This window comes from Phalacrocorax carbo, chromosome 5 (assembly GCF_963921805.1).
Source record: "Phalacrocorax carbo chromosome 5, bPhaCar2.1, whole genome shotgun sequence".
NCBI classification, from domain to species: Eukaryota; Metazoa; Chordata; class Aves; order Suliformes; family Phalacrocoracidae; genus Phalacrocorax; species Phalacrocorax carbo.
In genome coordinates, this window is record NC_087517.1 from 52,721,195 (window position 1) to 52,748,219 (window position 27,025).

Sequence of the window (27,025 nt, forward strand, 5' to 3'; positions counted from 1 at the left end):
CACCCTGCCCACCTCCTCAGAAACCACATCGCAAACCTACACCAGCACCACCAGCCCCACGACGACACCTACCCCGTCCTCCACCAGCGTGACCTCCACCACCACACACTCCACTACGCCCTGTGAAACCGAGGAGTGCTCCTGGAGCGAATGGTTCGACGTCGACTTCCCCTCCTCGGGGCCCAGCCAGGGAGACTTTGAAACCTACCAGCACATCCGGGCCGCCGGGAAGGAACTCTGTCAACGTCCAAAGGAAATCGAGTGCCGGGCGGAGGACTACCCCGAGCTTCCCATCCAAGACCTCGGACAGGTCGTGCAGTGCGACGTCCACTTTGGGCTGGTGTGCAAGAACGAGGACCAGACTGGCAAATTTAAGATGTGCCTCAACTACAAGATCCGCGTCCTCTGCTGCACACTTCAGAACACTTGCCCAACCACCCTGCCGACCACCACCACCAGCCCCACCACCACCACCACCACCAGACCAACCAGCACCGCCCCAACCTCCACCACAGTCACGACCTCCACCTCCACGTCCTACTCCCCCACCACCCTGCCCACCTCCTCAGAAACCACATCGCAAACCTACACCAGCACCACCAGCCCCACGACGACACCTACCCCGTCCTCCACCAGCGTGACCTCCACCACCACACACTCCACTACGCCCTGTGAAACCGAGGAGTGCTCCTGGAGCGAATGGTTCGACGTCGACTTCCCCTCCTCGGGGCCCAGCCAGGGAGACTTTGAAACCTACCAGCACATCCGGGCCGCCGGGAAGGAACTCTGTCAACGTCCAAAGGAAATCGAGTGCCGGGCGGAGGACTACCCCGAGCTTCCCATCCAAGACCTCGGACAGGTCGTGCAGTGCGACGTCCACTTTGGGCTGGTGTGCAAGAACGAGGACCAGACTGGCAAATTTAAGATGTGCCTCAACTACAAGATCCGCGTCCTCTGCTGCACACTTCAGAACACTTGCCCAACCACCCTGCCGACCACCACCAGCCCCACCACCACCACCACCACCAGACCAACCAGCACCACCCCAACCTCCACCACAGTCACGACCTCCACCTCCACGTCCTACTCCCCCACCACCCTGCCCACCTCCTCAGAAACCACATCGCAAACCTACACCAGCACCACCAGCCCCACGACGACACCTACCCCGTCCTCCACCAGCGTGACCTCCACCACCACACACTCCACTACGCCCTGTGAAACCGAGGAGTGCTCCTGGAGCGAATGGTTCGACGTCGACTTCCCCTCCTCGGGGCCCAGCCAGGGAGACTTTGAAACCTACCAGCACATCCGGGCCGCCGGGAAGGAACTCTGTCAACGTCCAAAGGAAATCGAGTGCCGGGCGGAGGACTACCCCGAGCTTCCCATCCAAGACCTCGGACAGGTCGTGCAGTGCGACGTCCACTTTGGGCTGGTGTGCAAGAACGAGGACCAGACTGGCAAATTTAAGATGTGCCTCAACTACAAGATCCGCGTCCTCTGCTGCACACTTCAGAACACTTGCCCAACCACCCTGCCGACCACCACCAGCCCCACCACCACCACCAGACCAACCAGCACCGCCCCAACATCCACCACAGTCACGACCTCCACCTCCACGTCCTACTCCCCCACCACCCTGCCCACCTCCTCAGAAACCACATCGCAAACCTACACCAGCACCACCAGCCCCACGACGACACCTACCCCGTCCTCCACCAGCGTGACCTCCACCACCACACACTCCACTACGCCCTGTGAAACCGAGGAGTGCTCCTGGAGCGAATGGTTCGACGTCGACTTCCCCTCCTCGGGGCCCAGCCAGGGAGACTTTGAAACCTACCAGCACATCCGGGCCGCCGGGAAGGAACTCTGTCAACGTCCAAAGGAAATCGAGTGCCGGGCGGAGGACTACCCCGAGCTTCCCATCCAAGACCTCGGACAGGTCGTGCAGTGCGACGTCCACTTTGGGCTGGTGTGCAAGAACGAGGACCAGACTGGCAAATTTAAGATGTGCCTCAACTACAAGATCCGCGTCCTCTGCTGCACACTTCAGAACACTTGCCCCACCACCCTGCCGACCACCACCAGCCCCACCACCACCACCACCACCAGACCAACCAGCACCGCCCCAACCTCCACCACAGTCACGACCGCCACCTCCACGTCCTACTCCCCCACCACCCTGCCCACCTCCTCAGAAACCACATCGCAAACCTACACCAGCACCACCAGCCCCACGACGACACCTACCCCGTCCTCCACCAGCGTGACCTCCACCACCACACACTCCACTACGCCCTGTGAAACCGAGGAGTGCTCCTGGAGCGAATGGTTCGACGTCGACTTCCCCTCCTCGGGGCCCAGCCAGGGAGACTTTGAAACCTACCAGCACATCCGGGCCGCCGGGAAGGAACTCTGTCAACGTCCAAAGGAAATTGAGTGCCGGGCGGAGGACTACCCCGAGCTTCCCATCCAAGACCTCGGACAGGTCGTGCAGTGCGACGTCCACTTTGGGCTGGTGTGCAAGAACGAGGACCAGACTGGCAAATTTAAGATGTGCCTCAACTACAAGATCCGCGTCCTCTGCTGCACACTTCAGAACACTTGCCCAACCACCCTGCCGACCACCACCGGCCCCACCACCACCACCAGACCAACCAGCACCGCCCCAACCTCCACCACAGTCACGACCTCCACCTCCACGTCCTACTCCCCCACCACCCTGCCCACCTCCTCAGAAACCACATCGCAAACCTACACCAGCACCACCAGCCCCACGACGACACCTACCCCGTCCTCCACCAGCGTGACCTCCACCACCACACACTCCACTACGCCCTGTGAAACCGAGGAGTGCTCCTGGAGCGAATGGTTCGACGTCGACTTCCCCTCCTCGGGGCCCAGCCAGGGAGACTTTGAAACCTACCAGCACATCCGGGCCGCCGGGAAGGAACTCTGTCAACGTCCAAAGGAAATCGAGTGCCGGGCGGAGGACTACCCCGAGCTTCCCATCCAAGACCTCGGACAGGTCGTGCAGTGCGACGTCCACTTTGGGCTGGTGTGCAAGAACGAGGACCAGACTGGCAAATTTAAGATGTGCCTCAACTACAAGATCCGCGTCCTCTGCTGCACACTTCAGAACACTTGCCCAACCACCCTGCCGACCACCACCACCAGCCCCACCACCACCACCACCACCACCAGACCAACCAGCACCACCCCAACCTCCACCACAGTCACGACCTCCACCTCCACGTCCTACTCCCCCACCACCCTGCCCACCTCCTCAGAAACCACATCGCAAACCTACACCAGCACCACCAGCCCCACGACGACACCTACCCCGTCCTCCACCAGCGTGACCTCCACCACCACACACTCCACTACGCCCTGTGAAACCGAGGAGTGCTCCTGGAGCGAATGGTTCGACGTCGACTTCCCCTCCTCGGGGCCCAGCCAGGGAGACTTTGAAACCTACCAGCACATCCGGGCCGCCGGGAAGGAACTCTGTCAACGTCCAAAGGAAATCGAGTGCCGGGCGGAGGACTACCCCGAGCTTCCCATCCAAGACCTCGGACAGGTCGTGCAGTGCGACGTCCACTTTGGGCTGGTGTGCAAGAACGAGGACCAGACTGGCAAATTTAAGATGTGCCTCAACTACAAGATCCGCGTCCTCTGCTGCACACTTCAGAACACTTGCCCAACCACCCTGCCGACCACCACCACCAGCCCCACCACCACCACCACCACCACCAGACCAACCAGCACCGCCCCAACCTCCACCACAGTCACGACCTCCACCTCCACGTCCTACTCCCCCACCACCCTGCCCACCTCCTCAGAAACCACATCGCAAACCTACACCAGCACCACCAGCCCCACGACGACACCTACCCCGTCCTCCACCAGCGTGACCTCCACCACCACACACTCCACTACGCCCTGTGAAACCGAGGAGTGCTCCTGGAGCGAATGGTTCGACGTCGACTTCCCCTCCTCGGGGCCCAGCCAGGGAGACTTTGAAACCTACCAGCACATCCGGGCCGCCGGGAAGGAACTCTGTCAACGTCCAAAGGAAATCGAGTGCCGGGCGGAGGACTACCCCGAGCTTCCCATCCAAGACCTCGGACAGGTCGTGCAGTGCGACGTCCACTTTGGGCTGGTGTGCAAGAACGAGGACCAGACTGGCAAATTTAAGATGTGCCTCAACTACAAGATCCGCGTCCTCTGCTGCACACTTCAGAACACTTGCCCAACCACCCTGCCGACCACCACCACCAGCCCCACCACCACCACCACCACCACCAGACCAACCAGCACCACCCCAACCTCCACCACAGTCACGACCTCCACCTCCACGTCCTACTCCCCCACCACCCTGCCCACCTCCTCAGAAACCACATCGCAAACCTACACCAGCACCACCAGCCCCACGACGACACCTACCCCGTCCTCCACCAGCGTGACCTCCACCACCACACACTCCACTACGCCCTGTGAAACCGAGGAGTGCTCCTGGAGCGAATGGTTCGACGTCGACTTCCCCTCCTCGGGGCCCAGCCAGGGAGACTTTGAAACCTACCAGCACATCCGGGCCGCCGGGAAGGAACTCTGTCAACGTCCAAAGGAAATCGAGTGCCGGGCGGAGGACTACCCCGAGCTTCCCATCCAAGACCTCGGACAGGTCGTGCAGTGCGACGTCCACTTTGGGCTGGTGTGCAAGAACGAGGACCAGACTGGCAAATTTAAGATGTGCCTCAACTACAAGATCCGCGTCCTCTGCTGCACACTTCAGAACACTTGCCCAACCACCCTGCCGACCACCACCACCAGCCCCACCACCACCACCACCACCACCAGACCAACCAGCACCGCCCCAACCTCCACCACAGTCACGACCTCCACCTCCACGTCCTACTCCCCCACCACCCTGCCCACCTCCTCAGAAACCACATCGCAAACCTACACCAGCACCACCAGCCCCACGACGACACCTACCCCGTCCTCCACCAGCGTGACCTCCACCACCACACACTCCACTACGCCCTGTGAAACCGAGGAGTGCTCCTGGAGCGAATGGTTCGACGTCGACTTCCCCTCCTCGGGGCCCAGCCAGGGAGACTTTGAAACCTACCAGCACATCCGGGCCGCCGGGAAGGAACTCTGTCAACGTCCAAAGGAAATCGAGTGCCGGGCGGAGGACTACCCCGAGCTTCCCATCCAAGACCTCGGACAGGTCGTGCAGTGCGACGTCCACTTTGGGCTGGTGTGCAAGAACGAGGACCAGACTGGCAAATTTAAGATGTGCCTCAACTACAAGATCCGCGTCCTCTGCTGCACACTTCAGAACACTTGCCCAACCACCCTGCCGACCACCACCAGCCCCACCACCACCACCACCACCACCACCAGACCAACCAGCACCGCCCCAACCTCCACCACAGTCACGACCGCCACCTCCACGTCCTACTCCCCCACCACCCTGCCCACCTCCTCAGAAACCACATCGCAAACCTACACCAGCACCACCAGCCCCACGACGACACCTACCCCGTCCTCCACCAGCGTGACCTCCACCACCACACACTCCACTACGCCCTGTGAAACCGAGGAGTGCTCCTGGAGCGAATGGTTCGACGTCGACTTCCCCTCCTCGGGGCCCAGCCAGGGAGACTTTGAAACCTACCAGCACATCCGGGCCGCCGGGAAGGAACTCTGTCAACGTCCAAAGGAAATCGAGTGCCGGGCGGAGGACTACCCCGAGCTTCCCATCCAAGACCTCGGACAGGTCGTGCAGTGCGACGTCCACTTTGGGCTGGTGTGCAAGAACGAGGACCAGACTGGCAAATTTAAGATGTGCCTCAACTACAAGATCCGCGTCCTCTGCTGCACACTTCAGAACACTTGCCCAACCACCCTGCCGACCACCACCAGCCCCACCACCACCACCACCACCAGACCAACCAGCACCGCCCCAACCTCCACCACAGTCACGACCTCCACCTCCACGTCCTACTCCCCCACCACCCTGCCCACCTCCTCAGAAACCACATCGCAAACCTACACCAGCACCACCAGCCCCACGACGACACCTACCCCGTCCTCCACCAGCGTGACCTCCACCACCACACACTCCACTACGCCCTGTGAAACCGAGGAGTGCTCCTGGAGCGAATGGTTCGACGTCGACTTCCCCTCCTCGGGGCCCAGCCAGGGAGACTTTGAAACCTACCAGCACATCCGGGCCGCCGGGAAGGAACTCTGTCAACGTCCAAAGGAAATCGAGTGCCGGGCGGAGGACTACCCCGAGCTTCCCATCCAAGACCTCGGACAGGTCGTGCAGTGCGACGTCCACTTTGGGCTGGTGTGCAAGAACGAGGACCAGACTGGCAAATTTAAGATGTGCCTCAACTACAAGATCCGCGTCCTCTGCTGCACACTTCAGAACACTTGCCCAACCACCCTGCCGACCACCACCACCAGCCCCACCACCACCACCACCAGACCAACCAGCACCGCCCCAACCTCCACCACAGTCACGACCTCCACCTCCACGTCCTACTCCCCCACCACCCTGCCCACCTCCTCAGAAACCACATCGCAAACCTACACCAGCACCACCAGCCCCACGACGACACCTACCCCGTCCTCCACCAGCGTGACCTCCACCACCACACACTCCACTACGCCCTGTGAAACCGAGGAGTGCTCCTGGAGCGAATGGTTCGACGTCGACTTCCCCTCCTCGGGGCCCAGCCAGGGAGACTTTGAAACCTACCAGCACATCCGGGCCGCCGGGAAGGAACTCTGTCAACGTCCAAAGGAAATCGAGTGCCGGGCGGAGGACTACCCCGAGCTTCCCATCCAAGACCTCGGACAGGTCGTGCAGTGCGACGTCCACTTTGGGCTGGTGTGCAAGAACGAGGACCAGACTGGCAAATTTAAGATGTGCCTCAACTACAAGATCCGCGTCCTCTGCTGCACACTTCAGAACACTTGCCCAACCACCCTGCCGACCACCACCACCAGCCCCACCACCACCACCACCACCAGACCAACCAGCACCGCCCCAACCTCCACCACAGTCACGACCTCCACCTCCACGTCCTACTCCCCCACCACCCTGCCCACCTCCTCAGAAACCACATCGCAAACCTACACCAGCACCACCAGCCCCACGACGACACCTACCCTGTCCTCCACCAGCGTGACCTCCACCACCACACACTCCACTACGCCCTGTGAAACCGAGGAGTGCTCCTGGAGCGAATGGTTCGACGTCGACTTCCCCTCCTCGGGGCCCAGCCAGGGAGACTTTGAAACCTACCAGCACATCCGGGCCGCCGGGAAGGAACTCTGTCAACGTCCAAAGGAAATTGAGTGCCGGGCGGAGGACTACCCCGAGCTTCCCATCCAAGACCTCGGACAGGTCGTGCAGTGCGACGTCCACTTTGGGCTGGTGTGCAAGAACGAGGACCAGACTGGCAAATTTAAGATGTGCCTCAACTACAAGATCCGCGTCCTCTGCTGCACACTTCAGAACACTTGCCCCACCACCCTGCCGACCACCACCACCAGCCCCACCACCACCACCACCACCACCAGACCAACCAGCACCGCCCCAACCTCCACCACAGTCACGACCTCCACCTCCACGTCCTACTCCCCCACCACCCTGCCCACCTCCTCAGAAACCACATCGCAAACCTACACCAGCACCACCAGCCCCACGACGACACCTACCCCGTCCTCCACCAGCGTGACCTCCACCACCACACACTCCACTACGCCCTGTGAAACCGAGGAGTGCTCCTGGAGCGAATGGTTCGACGTCGACTTCCCCTCCTCGGGGCCCAGCCAGGGAGACTTTGAAACCTACCAGCACATCCGGGCCGCCGGGAAGGAACTCTGTCAACGTCCAAAGGAAATCGAGTGCCGGGCGGAGGACTACCCCGAGCTTCCCATCCAAGACCTCGGACAGGTCGTGCAGTGCGACGTCCACTTTGGGCTGGTGTGCAAGAACGAGGACCAGACTGGCAAATTTAAGATGTGCCTCAACTACAAGATCCGCGTCCTCTGCTGCACACTTCAGAACACTTGCCCAACCACCCTGCCGACCACCACCACCAGCCCCACCACCACCACCACCACCAGACCAACCAGCACCGCCCCAACCTCCACCACAGTCACGACCTCCACCTCCACGTCCTACTCCCCCACCACCCTGCCCACCTCCTCAGAAACCACATCGCAAACCTACACCAGCACCACCAGCCCCACGACGACACCTACCCTGTCCTCCACCAGCGTGACCTCCACCACCACACACTCCACTACGCCCTGTGAAACCGAGGAGTGCTCCTGGAGCGAATGGTTCGACGTCGACTTCCCCTCCTCGGGGCCCAGCCAGGGAGACTTTGAAACCTACCAGCACATCCGGGCCGCCGGGAAGGAACTCTGTCAACGTCCAAAGGAAATTGAGTGCCGGGCGGAGGACTACCCCGAGCTTCCCATCCAAGACCTCGGACAGGTCGTGCAGTGCGACGTCCACTTTGGGCTGGTGTGCAAGAACGAGGACCAGACTGGCAAATTTAAGATGTGCCTCAACTACAAGATCCGCGTCCTCTGCTGCACACTTCAGAACACTTGCCCCACCACCCTGCCGACCACCACCACCAGCCCCACCACCACCACCACCACCACCAGACCAACCAGCACCGCCCCAACCTCCACCACAGTCACGACCTCCACCTCCACGTCCTACTCCCCCACCACCCTGCCCACCTCCTCAGAAACCACATCGCAAACCTACACCAGCACCACCAGCCCCACGACGACACCTACCCCGTCCTCCACCAGCGTGACCTCCACCACCACACACTCCACTACGCCCTGTGAAACCGAGGAGTGCTCCTGGAGCGAATGGTTCGACGTCGACTTCCCCTCCTCGGGGCCCAGCCAGGGAGACTTTGAAACCTACCAGCACATCCGGGCCGCCGGGAAGGAACTCTGTCAACGTCCAAAGGAAATCGAGTGCCGGGCGGAGGACTACCCCGAGCTTCCCATCCAAGACCTCGGACAGGTCGTGCAGTGCGACGTCCACTTTGGGCTGGTGTGCAAGAACGAGGACCAGACTGGCAAATTTAAGATGTGCCTCAACTACAAGATCCGCGTCCTCTGCTGCACACTTCAGAACACTTGCCCAACCACCCTGCCGACCACCACCAGCCCCACCACCACCACCACCACCAGACCAACCAGCACCGCCCCAACCTCCACCACAGTCACGACCTCCACCTCCACGTCCTACTCCCCCACCACCCTGCCCACCTCCTCAGAAACCACATCGCAAACCTACACCAGCACCACCAGCCCCACGACGACACCTACCCCGTCCTCCACCAGCGTGACCTCCACCACCACACACTCCACTACGCCCTGTGAAACCGAGGAGTGCTCCTGGAGCGAATGGTTCAACGTCGACTTCCCCTCCTCGGGGCCCAGCCAGGGAGACTTTGAAACCTACCAGCACATCCGGGCCGCCGGGAAGGAACTCTGTCAACGTCCAAAGGAAATCGAGTGCCGGGCGGAGGACTACCCCGAGCTTCCCATCCAAGACCTCGGACAGGTCGTGCAGTGCGACGTCCACTTTGGGCTGGTGTGCAAGAACGAGGACCAGACTGGCAAATTTAAGATGTGCCTCAACTACAAGATCCGCGTCCTCTGCTGCACACTTCAGAACACTTGCCCAACCACCCTGCCGACCACCACCAGCCCCACCACCACCACCAGACCAACCAGCACCGCCCCAACCTCCACCACAGTCACGACCTCCACCTCCACGTCCTACTCCCCCACCACCCTGCCCACCTCCTCAGAAACCACATCGCAAACCTACACCAGCACCACCAGCCCCACGACGACACCTACCCCGTCCTCCACCAGCGTGACCTCCACCACCACACACTCCACTACGCCCTGTGAAACCGAGGAGTGCTCCTGGAGCGAATGGTTCGACGTCGACTTCCCCTCCTCGGGGCCCAGCCAGGGAGACTTTGAAACCTACCAGCACATCCGGGCCGCCGGGAAGGAACTCTGTCAACGTCCAAAGGAAATCGAGTGCCGGGCGGAGGACTACCCCGAGCTTCCCATCCAAGACCTCGGACAGGTCGTGCAGTGCGACGTCCACTTTGGGCTGGTGTGCAAGAACGAGGACCAGACTGGCAAATTTAAGATGTGCCTCAACTACAAGATCCGCGTCCTCTGCTGCACACTTCAGAACACTTGCCCAACCACCCTGCCGACCACCACCAGCCCCACCACCACCACCACCACCACCACCAGACCAACCAGCACCGCCCCAACATCCACCACAGTCACGACCTCCACCTCCACGTCCTACTCCCCCACCACCCTGCCCACCTCCTCAGAAACCACATCGCAAACCTACACCAGCACCACCAGCCCCACGACGACACCTACCCCGTCCTCCACCAGCGTGACCTCCACCACCACACACTCCACTACGCCCTGTGAAACCGAGGAGTGCTCCTGGAGCGAATGGTTCGACGTCGACTTCCCCTCCTCGGGGCCCAGCCAGGGAGACTTTGAAACCTACCAGCACATCCGGGCCGCCGGGAAGGAACTCTGTCAACGTCCAAAGGAAATCGAGTGCCGGGCGGAGGACTACCCCGAGCTTCCCATCCAAGACCTCGGACAGGTCGTGCAGTGCGACGTCCACTTTGGGCTGGTGTGCAAGAACGAGGACCAGACTGGCAAATTTAAGATGTGCCTCAACTACAAGATCCGCGTCCTCTGCTGCACACTTCAGAACACTTGCCCAACCACCCTGCCGACCACCACCAGCCCCACCACCACCACCACCACCAGACCAACCAGCACCGCCCCAACCTCCACCACAGTCACGACCTCCACCTCCACGTCCTACTCCCCCACCACCCTGCCCACCTCCTCAGAAACCACATCGCAAACCTACACCAGCACCACCAGCCCCACGACGACACCTACCCCGTCCTCCACCAGCGTGACCTCCACCACCACACACTCCACTACGCCCTGTGAAACCGAGGAGTGCTCCTGGAGCGAATGGTTCGACGTCGACTTCCCCTCCTCGGGGCCCAGCCAGGGAGACTTTGAAACCTACCAGCACATCCGGGCCGCCGGGAAGGAACTCTGTCAACGTCCAAAGGAAATCGAGTGCCGGGCGGAGGACTACCCCGAGCTTCCCATCCAAGACCTCGGACAGGTCGTGCAGTGCGACGTCCACTTTGGGCTGGTGTGCAAGAACGAGGACCAGACTGGCAAATTTAAGATGTGCCTCAACTACAAGATCCGCGTCCTCTGCTGCACACTTCAGAACACTTGCCCAACCACCCTGCCGACCACCACCAGCCCCACCACCACCACCAGACCAACCAGCACCGCCCCAACATCCACCACAGTCACGACCTCCACCTCCACGTCCTACTCCCCCACCACCCTGCCCACCTCCTCAGAAACCACATCGCAAACCTACACCAGCACCACCAGCCCCACGACGACACCTACCCCGTCCTCCACCAGCGTGACCTCCACCACCACACACTCCACTACGCCCTGTGAAACCGAGGAGTGCTCCTGGAGCGAATGGTTCGACGTCGACTTCCCCTCCTCGGGGCCCAGCCAGGGAGACTTTGAAACCTACCAGCACATCCGGGCCGCCGGGAAGGAACTCTGTCAACGTCCAAAGGAAATCGAGTGCCGGGCGGAGGACTACCCCGAGCTTCCCATCCAAGACCTCGGACAGGTCGTGCAGTGCGACGTCCACTTTGGGCTGGTGTGCAAGAACGAGGACCAGACTGGCAAATTTAAGATGTGCCTCAACTACAAGATCCGCGTCCTCTGCTGCACACTTCAGAACACTTGCCCAACCACCCTGCCGACCACCACCAGCCCCACCACCACCACCACCACCACCACCAGACCAACCAGCACCGCCCCAACCTCCACCACAGTCACGACCGCCACCTCCACGTCCTACTCCCCCACCACCCTGCCCACCTCCTCAGAAACCACATCGCAAACCTACACCAGCACCACCAGCCCCACGACGACACCTACCCCGTCCTCCACCAGCGTGACCTCCACCACCACACACTCCACTACGCCCTGTGAAACCGAGGAGTGCTCCTGGAGCGAATGGTTCGACGTCGACTTCCCCTCCTCGGGGCCCAGCCAGGGAGACTTTGAAACCTACCAGCACATCCGGGCCGCCGGGAAGGAACTCTGTCAACGTCCAAAGGAAATCGAGTGCCGGGCGGAGGACTACCCCGAGCTTCCCATCCAAGACCTCGGACAGGTCGTGCAGTGCGACGTCCACTTTGGGCTGGTGTGCAAGAACGAGGACCAGACTGGCAAATTTAAGATGTGCCTCAACTACAAGATCCGCGTCCTCTGCTGCACACTTCAGAACACTTGCCCAACCACCCTGCCGACCACCACCAGCCCCACCACCACCACCACCACCAGACCAACCAGCACCGCCCCAACCTCCACCACAGTCACGACCTCCACCTCCACGTCCTACTCCCCCACCACCCTGCCCACCTCCTCAGAAACCACATCGCAAACCTACACCAGCACCACCAGCCCCACGACGACACCTACCCCGTCCTCCACCAGCGTGACCTCCACCACCACACACTCCACTACGCCCTGTGAAACCGAGGAGTGCTCCTGGAGCGAATGGTTCGACGTCGACTTCCCCTCCTCAGGGCCCAGCCAGGGAGACTTTGAAACCTACCAGCACATCCGGGCCGCCGGGAAGGAACTCTGTCAACGTCCAAAGGAAATCGAGTGCCGGGCGGAGGACTACCCCGAGCTTCCCATCCAAGACCTCGGACAGGTCGTGCAGTGCGACGTCCACTTTGGGCTGGTGTGCAAGAACGAGGACCAGACTGGCAAATTTAAGATGTGCCTCAACTACAAGATCCGCGTCCTCTGCTGCACACTTCAGAACACTTGCCCAACCACCCTGCCGACCACCACCACCAGCCCCACCACCACCACCACCACCAGACCAACCAGCACCGCCCCAACCTCCACCACAGTCACGACCTCCACCTCCACATCCTACTCCCCCACCACCCTGCCCACCTCCTCAGAAACCACATCGCAAACCTACACCAGTACCACCAGCCCCACGACGACACCTACCCCGTCCTCCACCAGCGTGACCTCCACCACCACACACTCCACTACGCCCTGTGAAACCGAGGAGTGCTCCTGGAGCGAATGGTTCGACGTCGACTTCCCCTCCTCGGGGCCCAGCCAGGGAGACTTTGAAACCTACCAGCACATCCGGGCCGCCGGGAAGGAACTCTGTCAACGTCCAAAGGAAATCGAGTGCCGGGCGGAGGACTACCCCGAGCTTCCCATCCAAGACCTCGGACAGGTCGTGCAGTGCGACGTCCACTTTGGGCTGGTGTGCAAGAACGAGGACCAGACTGGCAAATTTAAGATGTGCCTCAACTACAAGATCCGCGTCCTCTGCTGCACACTTCAGAACACTTGCCCAACCACCCTGCCGACCACCACCACCAGCCCCACCACCACCACCACCACCAGACCAACCAGCACCGCCCCAACCTCCACCACAGTCACGACCTCCACCTCCACGTCCTACTCCCCCACCACCCTGCCCACCTCCTCAGAAACCACATCGCAAACCTACACCAGCACCACCAGCCCCACGACGACACCTACCCCGTCCTCCACCAGCGTGACCTCCCCAACCTGTAGTCCTAACTCTAATTGCCAAACTACCTTGCCCAGCACTACTAGCGTTACCACTGTTACTACTACATCTGTACCATGCTGCACTAACACTTCTTCTACCATTGTTTCGCCATGTTTCTGTAAAATTCAGGATGAAATTTTTTCACCTGGTTAGTTCATTTTCTTTTATCTTTATATATGTCTCATCTTTACTGCTTAGTGTTTATTTTTCAAAATATTTAATTTTCATTTTGATTTATAGTATAGTTTTACTTCGATATTTTTTACCCCCATTTTTTTTTTCACCTTGTTTTTTTGGTTTTTTTTTTGTTTGTTTGTTTTTTAGGTGATCTGATTTACCAGAGAATGGATAGTGATGGATGTCGTTTATATGCCTTCTGTGGTCCAAGATGTACAATTGAACGACATGCTATGTATTGTAATGTTACTACTCCTCTAACCACTACTTCCTTTGAATGGTCTACTGTAACGACATCAGTTCCTCCCTCTTCCACTTCACGTACTGGCTGTGTTTCTCCTTCTTACCCTCCCCTACAGGTATGTTGTTGGTGCATTATGTCATGTTTTTTGAAATAATATCAATGTTAGGTTGATAACAGAAGAGAACTCTTTGCAGTCTAAACCTTATCTGCGCAGATATCTGGGGTAATTTTGCTAGTGATGGGCAATATACATGGCATAAATTTGTATGTGCCTTCTTTATACTTTTTTTTCATAGTGAGAAAGCATGCTCCAATAATATTTTCTAATTACTCTAGTTCTAGTAAAATATTTTCAGATGCACTTCATTGCATAAATAACAAACCTTCTTACTGCAATAACAGAGGAAGTTTTCTTGTGTATATTGTTTCTTCACTAAATAGAAAAATTTAAGGTACTGTGGGAAATTGTATCTGTTTTTGTTCTCATGCCCTCTTACCTGTACTTCTGTGCACAGTCTGTTATTGTGGGGCTTTTCTTCTTTTTTTTTTTTTTAGTAGAGATGGGCTGTGCTGATAGTGAAGTACAGCATACATAGCTAGTATAAAGGACATCAGTTCCCTTAAACCAAGACCTATCCCCCCCAAACCTCAGAAGAGCTCCTCGTGCAGAAGAAATAGCTGGAATTAAGGTTCTCCCCTCCTTTTTAGCGTACAAAAAAATTTAATTAAGTAGAATATTGACAACCTTGTACTATCAGTGAAGTTTTCACTTGTAGTCTTTGCTACAGATTTGGACACCCAAACAGTTTCTGATCCTCCGTATCATTGTCAGAATTATGAATACCTCTAGCCAACATTAGAAATCATTAGTACCACAAACTGAAGAGAAGTAACACATATTAATTTCCTTTCCAACACCACCATTACTGGAAACAGTATGCTGTTAAACTAAATATATGAGTAAAGTTCATATCTGTTCATCATCTGTCAAACTCCTGTGACAGCAATTTTTGTTCATTTTGCAGCCTGGACAAAGATACAAATTATCCAACTGTACAGAACTCATCTGTAAGGGAGACAACAAGGTAGAACTAATTCGAACACACTGCCCACCTCTAAAGGAAATTACGTGTGCGAACAAATATCCGGCAGTACTGGTACCTGATGAAAACGGCTGCTGTTACCGCTATGAGTGTCAATGTAAGCACCAGTAGATTAAGGAATAACCTTTTTTGAGGAAAGCAAAACTTTGAACAGAGTATATAGGCATTTTGTTTTCTTAGGACTTCTCTATAAACTGTAGCAAGTTCACTTCAGTTTCTAAATTCTTTCTACATTAATTTTCATGTTAGTCTTCTAAACATATTCTCTCTACCAGGTGTGTGCAGTGGATGGGGTGATCCTCATTATATTACTTTTGATGGAATCTACTACACTTTCCTTCAAAACTGCACTTACGTCCTGGTGAAACAGATTGTACCTAAGTATGACAACTTCCGTGTTTATATTGACAATTACTACTGCAATGCGGAAGATGGACTTTCCTGCCCTAAATCCATTATTATTTACTACAAATCTGCAAAAGTGCTGCTGACTCGTGAACTCAGGAATGGTGTGATGACCAACGTGGTAAAATACACATTTTTTTATTTATCTATTTTTGCAAAAAAGAAATAAGGTTTGTAGGCCTTACTGATTCTTGTTGAAATACAGTCTGTTAGTATATCTTTTCACAGAGGTGATGAGGGCAGAGGATATCATTAGAAAAATAAAAATTACAAAAGTTTCTAAGAACAAAATGTCAGAAACAGCTTAGCAGTATGCAGATATGAATATATTATGTGCAGGTATGTGTGTATATAAATAACACTAAGAAACAGGCAAACTGATAGAGAAGAAAGAAAGAATGCTTATACTGGTGCTTGATTCATGTTTCATGAAAACTAGTGCATTGTGCTATTCAATTATGTAAACAAACGTTATGAAGAAACGTGAATGCAAATCACAAGCATGATTCTTCTCTCATGGTGAAGATGGGTGTGTATCCCTTATCAGCTGGATGACTAGGGATTGCTTCCTCTTCATAGGGAACTTCAGGCACCAAACAGCCAGGACATGATTCCCCCTCCAATTCCCTACTGGGGAGAGAGGTATAGATAAAGAACAAGGGTGACTGGGGGTGTCATTTCACCTTCATGATCCTAAAATAGTGCTGGCAAGCCAGTGAAAACAAAAAGTCAGTCCTACTGTTAAACTGGGGAATTTATTAGTTGGCTAGAGAACATGAAGAGGTGGGAGAAAAGTTTGTCTCAATATGCACTCTCCCCCTACAAAGCCATGCCAATTTCTCCTTACCTACAGTTAGAAAGACACGGTGAAGTAATTAGTCCAGTGATTCCCTGTGAAAGAAAACAGTAACTGACAGTTTTAACTCTTACTTTATCCCAATTCAATAAGAAGAAAGTTACAGAATAATTGCTGACAAAAAGTTATTATGCAAATATGTCTACTTTCATTAGTTCTTATAAGATACAATCTGCAAATGGAACAGCTTAGATTAATTAATAAATATTATTACTGCATAAAACTGGCACCAGGGACATTTGACGTGATTTTGAATCCAGACAACTCTTCCAATGCCAAGCAACGTGTAGTATAGGGACAGTGTGATTCTGCAGCAAAATTATTACATAATAATGACAGGAATATTTCTATAGTTAAAGAAAACTACCACTCATTTTCATATGAAAAATGTTTACAACAAAGGAAATGATGAGGGATACAAAGAAAATACTTGGATTTAGAATGCTGTGCATTAGCACACAATCTGCACAAACTCAGTACATGAAGGCCACTTAGATTATTATCACACTGTAGCACTCCAGCAATACAAGCTAACATATTAATGCATATATATGCTGTTGTTGCAATGGCAATGGGCATCGGATGAGATGCAAAACAATATGGCATTATACATGATTATGAAGATTAGAAAATACATTATTTAAAACAATTAGGCAGAAGCAGTGCTTATTTTGAAATTGTGGATTTTTAACCCTGCATTCAGATGTACTTCAACGAAGTGATTGTCAAACCAGGCTTCAAAAAAGATGGTATTTCTTTCTCCACACTTGGCATCAATATGATTGTTGATATACCAGAGATTGGTGCAACCATCACCTTTAGTGGGCTGATTTTCTCCGTGAAACTCCCATACAGCAAATTTGGAAACAACACCGAAGGACAGTGTGGTAAGACAGATACACTAATTGGAGGTGGGACTCTTTTCCCACCCTAGCATGATTATTCTCACCCACTCTGGCTATGGTCTTATGATTGTCAGAAATTTTTAACAGCAGTAAAATGGAAATGAAAACACTTCTGCTCTTCAAGTTCTGTAGGATCAAAAGCTCAGTGTTTCAGCAACCTGGTTTGTTTTTTTATTATTATTTGGGTTGGGGTTTTAGGTTTATTTGGTTTTCCCTAACCTAAATTAAAGTTCATATAACTGTAAAGAAAGCCCTCCCTATGAAGCAAAGCACCTTATACACTTCATGAGCACATCACTTCTAAACATGATATCAGCACCATAATGTATTTTGCATCCTTGATATGGCTTATGAGATTTACATAGCTTGTTTCTTCCAGGAACATGTACAAATGATAAATTAGATGAATGCCGCTTACCAAGTGGTAAGATCATTTCTTCCTGTCCCCAAATGGCTCATCACTGGATCGTTGCTAACAACAAGTCATGCCATGGAGTACCGCCTCCATCACATATAACCACACCTCCACCAAAGCCTCCATGTGAAACACCTCTCTGCAACCTAATCTGGAGCAAGTAAGAAAAAAATTAATGAATTCACTCTCTCTAGAAAAAACTGTCTCAGTATCTTACAAGAAGAGTAAGAACTATAGCCCTAGCATGCGATAATACCTGAAAATATCAGCTTAATGACAGGATATATACAGTAAAAGGCCTTTACAAAAGAAACGGCTCTTCTTTAATGACTTACATGCCAAAGATAACTGAGCAAGGAGAGGTGAAGTCAGGAAATCAGGGATGCAGCAAGCACTAAAATCCATACTTCCTGGGTTGCAATCACAAAGATTTATGTTACCTTTCTCCCTCCCTTCCAGGATATGCTCACTCACTCTTACTTACACTGTTTAAAGACTGAACTCTATATTTGAAGTGGGCCTTCAGTACAAACCATAAAGAGTCAAGTGTCCTTCATTCTTTGTACATGTTATGTAAAATATGGAGTTCCAAAAGCATGAAGTCTTGTTTTCAGCAGTATTTCCTACACTGTGTGAGCTCTGACAAAAGCTTTTTTTCAGCTGGGTCACTTATAAAGGTCCTCTTACACATGCTGCTTCAGTGTCTAATAAGTTCTGAGTTTTGTATGTGCAATATTTCTATCTCTCGGCTACTTTTATCATCCCTTTTTCCTCAATCTGATACACTTGCCTTTTTCATGAAATTTCTGGTGTCAGACTGATGCAAAGTTGTGTATACATACAGAAACACTATGACCTTTAGACTCTTCCGAAAAAAAAACGGAGCTTCAAATTTCCTAACCTTTCCTTTCCTGACTCTCCCAGATTATTGGCTATTCTTAGGGTTATTTTTTCTAGTAATATATTCCTTGCTGAAGCAGACAGTCACATGCCATTAACGTGATGGATTTTATACAATGGCTAGTTAACATAAAAGGGGTTTGGTTTATTTTCTGTCTGCAGGAGTTTTGCAGAATGTCATGATGTGATACCACCAGAACCATTTTTCAAAGGCTGTGTTTTTGATGGATGTCGCATAGCAAATGAATCCATGCAGTGTTCCAGTTTGGAGATGTATGCTACAGAGTGTGCTGCTAGAGGTGTCTGCATTGATTGGAGAGGAAAGACTAACAATACATGCCGTAAGTACTGCAGAACTCAAAAGTGCATGTGAGAAATGGTCGTAATTAGTGTTTTATTCAGTAAACACCTCTTACATCTAATAGTTGACTACTGTCTACAAAAGTACAGAGACATCCTTACTCATAGAAGCTACAGGCAAAGCTGTAGTCACTTTTGCTGCAAAAATGCATCTACTGTCAATTTTTGATCTTTTTTCTTTTTCCATACAGCATACAACTGCCCAGCAAGCACAGTATACAAGGCATGTGGGCCCATTAATCCTGTTACCTGTGACCCACGGTATGGAAAGACAAAAAAAAAAAATCCCACCTCAAAACAACTGCTTATCTTTTTCATTTTTTCTGTTTTTACTTACCTACTTTCCTTAGAAGATGGAGTAACTTCATAATAAAATTTCTTGTGAATTTGGATAATTTATTCAAGATTTATAAATATCAATCAGCTCTATGAATATGTGCTTCCTGTTGCACTTCAGAAAATGCAAATTCTTTTGTCTCCCTTGTATCTGACATGGCGACCTTCTACATATGCTGCTGTCTTTCCTGCTTCACTGCAAAAACATTGTACTCACATACAACATTCCTCCCACTCTAGCTCTGTTGAGCTTCCTGGCTATGGGGTGACTGAAGGATGTTTCTGTCCTGAAGGGAAGACACTCATAAGTGAAGAAAACAACACCTGTGTCTCTGAATGCTGTAAGTAATCCATACCTAGTTTGGGGAATAAATGGACATCAGGATTGATAGTCAGGAGGCCTGTGTTCTACTGCTATCTTCTATATGGTCAGACCATGGGTTAATCAGCTTCTTTAAACTCCTTTAGCCTCCCCATCCACAAATCAAATAATAATCAATATTAATTTTTTTCAATCTTCCTTTCTTACATGAGACCTACCAAGATGGTAGAATTCTACATTTCAGAACAACTATTCTGCATTTCCATTTTCTTGCTAGTTTTATCTTCACAGTATTTCTGTTTGAAGCTTCACAAATTTACTCCTTTATGTCAGTTTTCAGTGATGTAAATCTCCTTTTCTTTTTTCCTTCCAGCTTGTAGGGAAGCAAATGGAGTATCCAGATGGGTGAGTATCACAATCAATGCAGTTTATCAAGTACCCACGAGTGAAGCAAGAGGATATTTAATGTTTCACAAAAACAAAGTTTGCTAAGGCTGGGGGAGACTTCAGGCTTTTTCAAATGTTCGTTCCTCTCTAGTCTTAAATATAATTGAGTTCCAGAGCAGAAACCACATTATTCCCTAAGAAATTTAACAGTAAGTTATAGGATATTCTTTCAATAACCATCACCTCACAAACTGAAAATAAAAAAAAAAAATAAAAAAAAAAAAAAAGAGAAAAGGAGAAAAAAAACCCACAACAACCCAAACCCATATATATGGTAATAGTGGAACTTTGGCATATGTGCTTCTTTTATTTCCACAAATTTGGCTTGCTAAAGTTACTGGAGATGAAGGGACAGATGGATAACAAAGCTTACCTGTTGCTGATAGTGTTGATAGTATGCATGCTTAGTTCCTCAGCTGGATACAAACTATAGAAATATCTCTCTGTAACATAATGTGCAAATGTGCATGTTGTATAATAATTTCTTATTCAAAAATGCATACCAAGCTCAATCACTTCTCCTTTACACCTCTTGTACCCCCCATACTAATGCTACTAATAAATAGAAAGTGATAGCTGTGTAAACATGCTCAGAACCTTCAGTGGCCTCCAGTATCTTCCCCTAATGAGCTTCAGTTTGAGGGTTTCTTATAAAATCTAAAAATACTAGAAATATGACAAGGCTGATGTAATCAGGTATCACTGTATCCATGAATAAATCAACTAGAAACAAATAGAATTATTTTGATTTGACTTTATATATAACATTTTTCTTCCTTTTTTTTTTTTTTCTTTTTCTTTGTTATATAGCCAGGAGAAAAATGGACACAAGATTGCCAGGAATGTGTCTGTGACAAAAATACTCTTAAAGTGCATTGTACAAAGCACAAATGTTCTCTGACACAGCAAGTATTTTGTGATGAACCAGGTTACATGCCTGTTCAGGTACAGATACCAGAAGATCCATGCTGTAGCAGGACTGAGTGCTGTAAGTACTGTCTTAGTTCTTTATCACGGGGAATATACTATATTCATTTTGGAGAACTACAGCAATAATTTATCATTTTTTTAATACTCTGCATTGATTTCATAATGGTTTTCTTCCTCATTCCACTTCTCAGGACCTTCTAGCTGAGCATTTACCAGATGCCTGAAAAGAATAAATTTAAGGATTAAAAGATTTTACGTAGTTAGACACCGAAAAGTAACTGGAAATGTCCTATAATTTAACACTGAAAACTTTTAATGCTGCTACCACCTGAAACATTATTAAAACACTATTCAAAGCATTTTCTGTTTCAAAGACCAGTGTAAAAAAAGAAAAATCTTAATTTTAAGAAACATCTTGAACATTTAAAAATTACTCAAGAAAGCTCCTGAACCCCTGAGAGTCATCAGATTTCCCAATTGATACAAATTTCTCTTGGGAAGTATCTCTTTCCAGCAATCACCACTCTAGTCTTCTCAGACAATGCTTTGTTTTACAAAGGTTATGGAAAAGCCCATTCACTTTAAAAATAGCTGGACAAATATACTGAATTAGTCAATAAACTAGCTTGTGTAAACAATACCATATTTGCCCCATGGGAAAACTGCTGAAGTTCATGCAAACTAAAATTACTTTCATTAAAAAATTCTGAGTTTATTATTTTCTATATTCTCTTACATTACATAGACTGCAACACTAGTCTCTGCCCTGAAGTCACACCCCAGTGCTTAGAGGGACAGGAAGTAGTCACAGTAATGCAGCCTGGAAAATGCTGTGCTACCTTTGAATGCAGTAAGTTCTATGTACCTTCCTCATGTGTTATTCACAGCTATATTTTTCTAAGTTTATGAATACAAAGATCTTAAAAAAGAAAGATGCAAATTATTTGTGTTATCGTATTGGGCCAACAAAGCCGCAGTTTTGTTCACATACTTCTTAAAGTTTACACCGCTATGACACCATCTTTCTTCCTTCTTTACAGGACATGGCTGTGTAGTCAATGAAACTTACTATGCAGTAAGTACACAGAGTAACTCACTATAAAAATACACCTTCACATAATTCACAATGCAATGTTTTTGTGACTCCTATCATGGACAATATTTTGCAGCAAGGCCTGAGATAAAACAATATTACTTGTTTAATCAAGGTCAGCATACCAACACCCTCCCTACAAGCAGAAGCATTTTCGTCTCTCCTTCCTGCATTAGCAGAATTTAATTCCAAAATGGATATTACCAACAACAGAAACTCTGCTTAAATAAAACAAGCAAAATTGTGTTTAAAGATAGTTTAGCTCCTACGTAGTTCAGCCCTGTATTGTCTGTGACATACATACACAAAGTAACTTGCTTTTACTGGCTAATAAATGACTTTATTTTCCTGACTTCCCCTAGCCTGGAACTGTCATTCCATCAGGCCCCTGTGAAGAATGCACCTGCTCTGAATCCTCTTTCTCAAGCCCTCACCATGGTACCGTCAAGTGTGAGCCTGTTATCTGTGACACGTACTGCCCAGCCGTGAGTGCTATTTTGCTGTCAGTAATTCCTACCCCACTCAGTTCAAATATCAACTGGTTAAGGTCAATGTCCTGACTCAATGTCATTTCCTCTCTATTTCTTTCAAAACAGGGTTATAAGTATACAAAGGAACCTGGACAATGCTGCGGCACATGCAAGGCAGTGGCTTGTATAGTGACCATGGGAGATATTACACATGTGCTCCAAGTAACTATCCCTGTTTTAGTTCACTTTTGGCAAACTCTGCTGGTCTTTTCACTCTTTCCTCTCCTTGTCTTTGTCACATTTATTTGCTGCATCTTTTCTCATGTTAGACAAATGCTTATTTAGGCAGGGAATGGACTGTCTCACACAGCTTCAACAATCATTTGAGGCGTGAAACCCCAGTTCTGACTAAGATTTCTGGAAGAAACTGTGACACTGAACAATGGCTTTCAGAAATCAACATAGAAAAATACATAGGTGAAAGCAATGGGCCCTTATTGCCTTCAGCTCTGAAAATACAGCTCCCATTTTGCTCAAAGGATAATTTTATCTGTGAAGGCAGTTTTCTGCTCCAAACAGCCACTCTCAGGTTAGCTGAGAGCTTTAGGACAGGATGAGTCAATGAAGCCAACAGAAATTCTGCCATGTATCTAAATGGACATATCCATAAATTCTGACAACAAAACCATCAAAACATAAATTAATCTTTCCAAATGAGTCCACATACTTTTCCTATTCACACAGAAAGCATGTCCATATCCAGATAAAAATACAGTCTCTTCTATTGGTTAATGAAAAAGACTTACAGCAGTATGGTAATAAAAGTAACCATTAGCTGAAATTTAAGGAAATTATTTAGAATAATCAAACTGCAATAGGCAGCAATGATAAGACACTGGTGGGGTTTTTTGTTTGTTTCATTTTTATGTAAGAATGTTTTTATTCACTTTAATTTTAACTACTTTCAGGTTGGAGAATTCTGGAACCCACCTGATCATAACTGTACAGTTTATACATGTGAAAATTATGATGACCAGTTCATTCTAGTCATCTTACAGAAAAAGTGTCCTCTCTTCAACCCTGATGAATGTAATCCAGTAAGTACTCTTCTACCAGTTCTCATGTTTGAAAGTGTTGCAGTGGCTGACATCAGTGATAGGCAGATCATGGTGTCCAAGGGAAAAATCTAGCAGAAGCATCACACAGGAAGTAGCTCTCATTTTATCCTCTCCGAATCTTGTCCCCATCAAATTGCATTTCAAAAAAGCAAATCAAAATGAATCTAATTGAAAAATAATAGGACTTTTATTCCTAAATTATTTAGGATTATAAATTCTTCTTTAGAATTCACTTATTGAGAGCAAAATTGAAAGAAAATAAGCTACTTCAGCTCACAACATCATTCAACTTAATACAGCTCAGGGTAGGTTAAAACCAGCCCCACACATCTGGGGAGTCAGTTATTTCATTAACTACACACACAGAATACACACAGAGAAGAGTATAGATTGGAAAAGACCTTTAAGATCAAGTCCAACTGTAAACCTGACACTGCCAGTTCACCACTAAACCATATCCCTAAGCACAAATTCTAACGCCTTTTAAATACCTCCATGGGTGGTGACTCAACCACTCCCCTGGGAAGCCTGTTCCAATCCCTGAAAGCCCTTTCAGTGAAGAAATTTTGCCTAATATCCAGTGTAAACTTCCTCTGGCACAGCTTGAGGACATTTCCTCTCATCATGTCACTTGTTACTTGGGAAAAAGAGACCAACACCCACCCCACTACAACCTCCTTTCAGGTAGCTGTAGGGAGCAATAAGGTCTCTCCTCAGCCTCCTTTAGTCCAGGCTAAATAATCCCACCTCCCTCAGCTGCTCCTCATAAGCCTTGTTCTCCAGAACCTTCACCAGCTTCATTGCCCTTCTCTGGACACGCTCCAGTAGCTCAATGTCTTTCTTGTAGTGAGGGGCCCAAAACTGAACACAGTATTTGAGGTGTGGCCTCACCAGTGCCGAGTACAGGGGCACAATCACTTCCCAGCTCCTGCTGGCCACACTATTCCTGACACAAGCCAGGATGCTGTTGGCCTTCTTGGCCACCTGGGCACACTGCTGGCTCATATTCACCTAGGTATTGACCAATACCCCCAGGTTGTGTTACCAATTGTGTTACCCTGTCTGACATCTGTCAGAAAGTCACCTGTACTGACTTTTGTCATTCTAAATACCCCACATGTGCTACAAGCTTTATTTCTGAAATTTTATTACTGAACTCTGCTGACAGCAATGCAGTTCTGGTCTCCCTCAACATTAGCTTTCAAAAAACCTCTTACTAGTATTGAATTGAATTAGTTATATGCCCTTAACATTTAGCCTTACTTGAAATTAAATTTAGCCTTGCTTGAAATTAAATTCCATGTCAATACAAAGAACTTCCTGGTGCCAGAGAAACTTAGAAAGCAGAGAAAGTCTCTGCTTTAGTATGCAGACATGAAACCTGAGTTATCTTTTTCTGTTTTCCCACTCAAGGATGACATCAAGCTATCTGACGATGGCTGCTGTAAAGAGTGCCGAGTAAAACAGAAGAGTAAGTAATGATAATTTGTGCCTTATTAGGTATATTAGTCCGCCTTGCATCGTAGATGCATAGACAGACAAGGTGAACAGACCAAGTTTGGGACCACTGCCTCACACTGGGGTGAGAAAGGAAACAGATGGAAAAAGAAAGGAACAGAACACTGCCAGCATGTACTTTAGGGCCTTGGAAAACATGGAGAATTTCCCATCCCCTACTGTTAAATGTTAGCTTTTTTGTGGGAGGGAGAGGACTACGACTATTACTCAACTTCCAAAGACACATTCTCTTCAAGTAAGAAAGTGAAGCCAGTCCTGGGAGGTGGGTGTGCGTTGAGCAGTTACCGCAGCTCTTTATTTCCGCATCCTGCACTGAAGTTGTGTAAGCGAAAGGGGATTTTTCATTCATTGATAACAGAAGCAGCAGGAGTCATCATCTGGCCCTTGGCAATGAAAAGAGAAATGCACTGTGACCTAATCTCCTATTTCAGCTCCATCCATCTCAGTTTTCTACTACAAACTATCATACACAGATATCTATCTATATGCACATATATTTTAACTTATTTTCCCTTGGTTTGTGACACCCCCAGGTTGTATGAAGCACAATACTACTACTGTCATCAAGTATCATGGATGTGAATCTCCTGCACCTATTGAGATGACATACTGTGAAGGCAGCTGTGATGCTTACTCACGGTAGGTGATATAAAAGATAATTTTGGTTTCACCTTCTACTCTTTACACTAGTTACATAAAGCAAGTCACAAGTGATTTTCTAGTATTCCAACATCCGCCCAGTCATCAGCTGTTTCCATTGTGCTAACTAGAGTTTTTCACAGACATGATGCACTAGCTTAATTACCTCAAGACTCACAATATTTTAACAGCCTGTTCAGTGTCATAGTGATTAGACCTAAATGTTGATTTTGCCCATGTAAAAGTGAAGTTATTTCTTTCTTAATGTTCTCTTATTTTGGACTGGCTTAATATGTGAACTGGATTAATACATTTACTTTTAATGAAGAGCTACATGCATCCACTTTTACAATGAGGAGCAACTTACTTATATTTCACCACAATATTGTAAGAACAGTAATATCGAGCAATAGTCCCAAATGCAAGCACAAAACTTCTGGTTAATATTTAGTAATGGGTGGGAGGGGCAGTGGTATTTCTCACATAATTTCTGAATATTTCTCTTTTGTTGGTTTTGCAATCAGATATTCTCCAGAGGCGAACACGATGGAACATAAATGTTCGTGTTGTCAGGAAATCAAAACCAGCCAAAGGAAGGTGACTCTGACATGCAGTGACGGAACCTACCTTGATCACTCATACACCTATGTGGAGAAATGCAGTTGTGTGAGCACTGAGTGCATTCCCCAAGTCAGCACCCAACAGGCAACAAACCAGCCAAAGACCTCTCAGGAACAAGTGAAGGTCTAAAATTAGAACTAGAGAGAAGTCGTCAAACAAGGTTTGAACGTAAGGCTAAAAAGAACCTTTGAAAAAATATGGAAGTGTCAAAAGCAGCTAAAATTTTGGATGAACAGGTGATATTTTCTGCATACAGGCTCAATATGTCTGTCTGCTTTGTTTCAGTTTTAATTACCAATAAATCTCCCATTGTTTTTCATGCCCTTTCGTATACACCTTGAGAGGTACAGCATAAGGTCATTTTG

General features: G+C 49.6%; 4 protein-coding genes across 4 annotated transcripts in view; all 4 read left to right on the forward strand.

The window, feature by feature from the left end:
* Positions 1–13,954, forward strand: part of LOC104040818 (mucin-5AC) — a 48,632-nt gene extending 34,678 nt beyond the window's left edge. Inside the window, exons 31-35 of the mRNA XM_064453260.1 lie at positions 55–6,558; positions 6,628–7,659; positions 7,729–9,846; positions 9,916–10,944; positions 11,014–13,954. Coding sequence (XP_064309330.1) covers positions 55–6,558; positions 6,628–7,659; positions 7,729–9,846; positions 9,916–10,944; positions 11,014–13,954 — 13,624 coding nt within the window. The remainder of the gene's footprint in view (positions 1–54; positions 6,559–6,627; positions 7,660–7,728; positions 9,847–9,915; positions 10,945–11,013) is intronic.
* Positions 13,955–14,145: 191 nt separating this feature from the next.
* LOC104042190 (mucin-5AC-like) lies at positions 14,146–18,070 on the forward strand. The gene is made up of 5 exons (XM_009501597.2): positions 14,146–14,337; positions 15,248–15,422; positions 15,601–15,851; positions 17,290–17,473; positions 17,871–18,070. The coding sequence occupies exons 1-5, from the start codon at positions 14,146–14,148 to the stop codon at positions 18,068–18,070; spliced, it is 1,002 nt and encodes a 333-aa protein (XP_009499892.2).
* Positions 18,071–18,860: 790 nt separating this feature from the next.
* Positions 18,861–22,154, forward strand: LOC135313470 (mucin-5B-like). The gene is made up of 6 exons (XM_064452474.1): positions 18,861–19,147; positions 19,358–19,427; positions 19,743–19,843; positions 20,198–20,229; positions 21,082–21,259; positions 21,947–22,154. Exons 1-6 carry the CDS (start codon positions 19,057–19,059, stop codon positions 22,108–22,110), a joined length of 636 nt encoding a protein of 211 aa, XP_064308544.1. The 5' UTR covers positions 18,861–19,056; the 3' UTR covers positions 22,111–22,154.
* A 93-nt stretch (positions 22,155–22,247) lies between these two features.
* LOC135313471 (intestinal mucin-like protein) lies at positions 22,248–26,813 on the forward strand. The gene is made up of 7 exons (XM_064452475.1): positions 22,248–22,276; positions 22,657–22,779; positions 22,891–22,986; positions 23,733–23,861; positions 25,296–25,353; positions 25,934–26,039; positions 26,564–26,813. Exons 3-7 carry the CDS (start codon positions 22,960–22,962, stop codon positions 26,787–26,789), a joined length of 546 nt encoding a protein of 181 aa, XP_064308545.1. The 5' UTR covers positions 22,248–22,276; positions 22,657–22,779; positions 22,891–22,959; the 3' UTR covers positions 26,790–26,813.
* Positions 26,814–27,025: the final 212 nt, after the last annotated feature.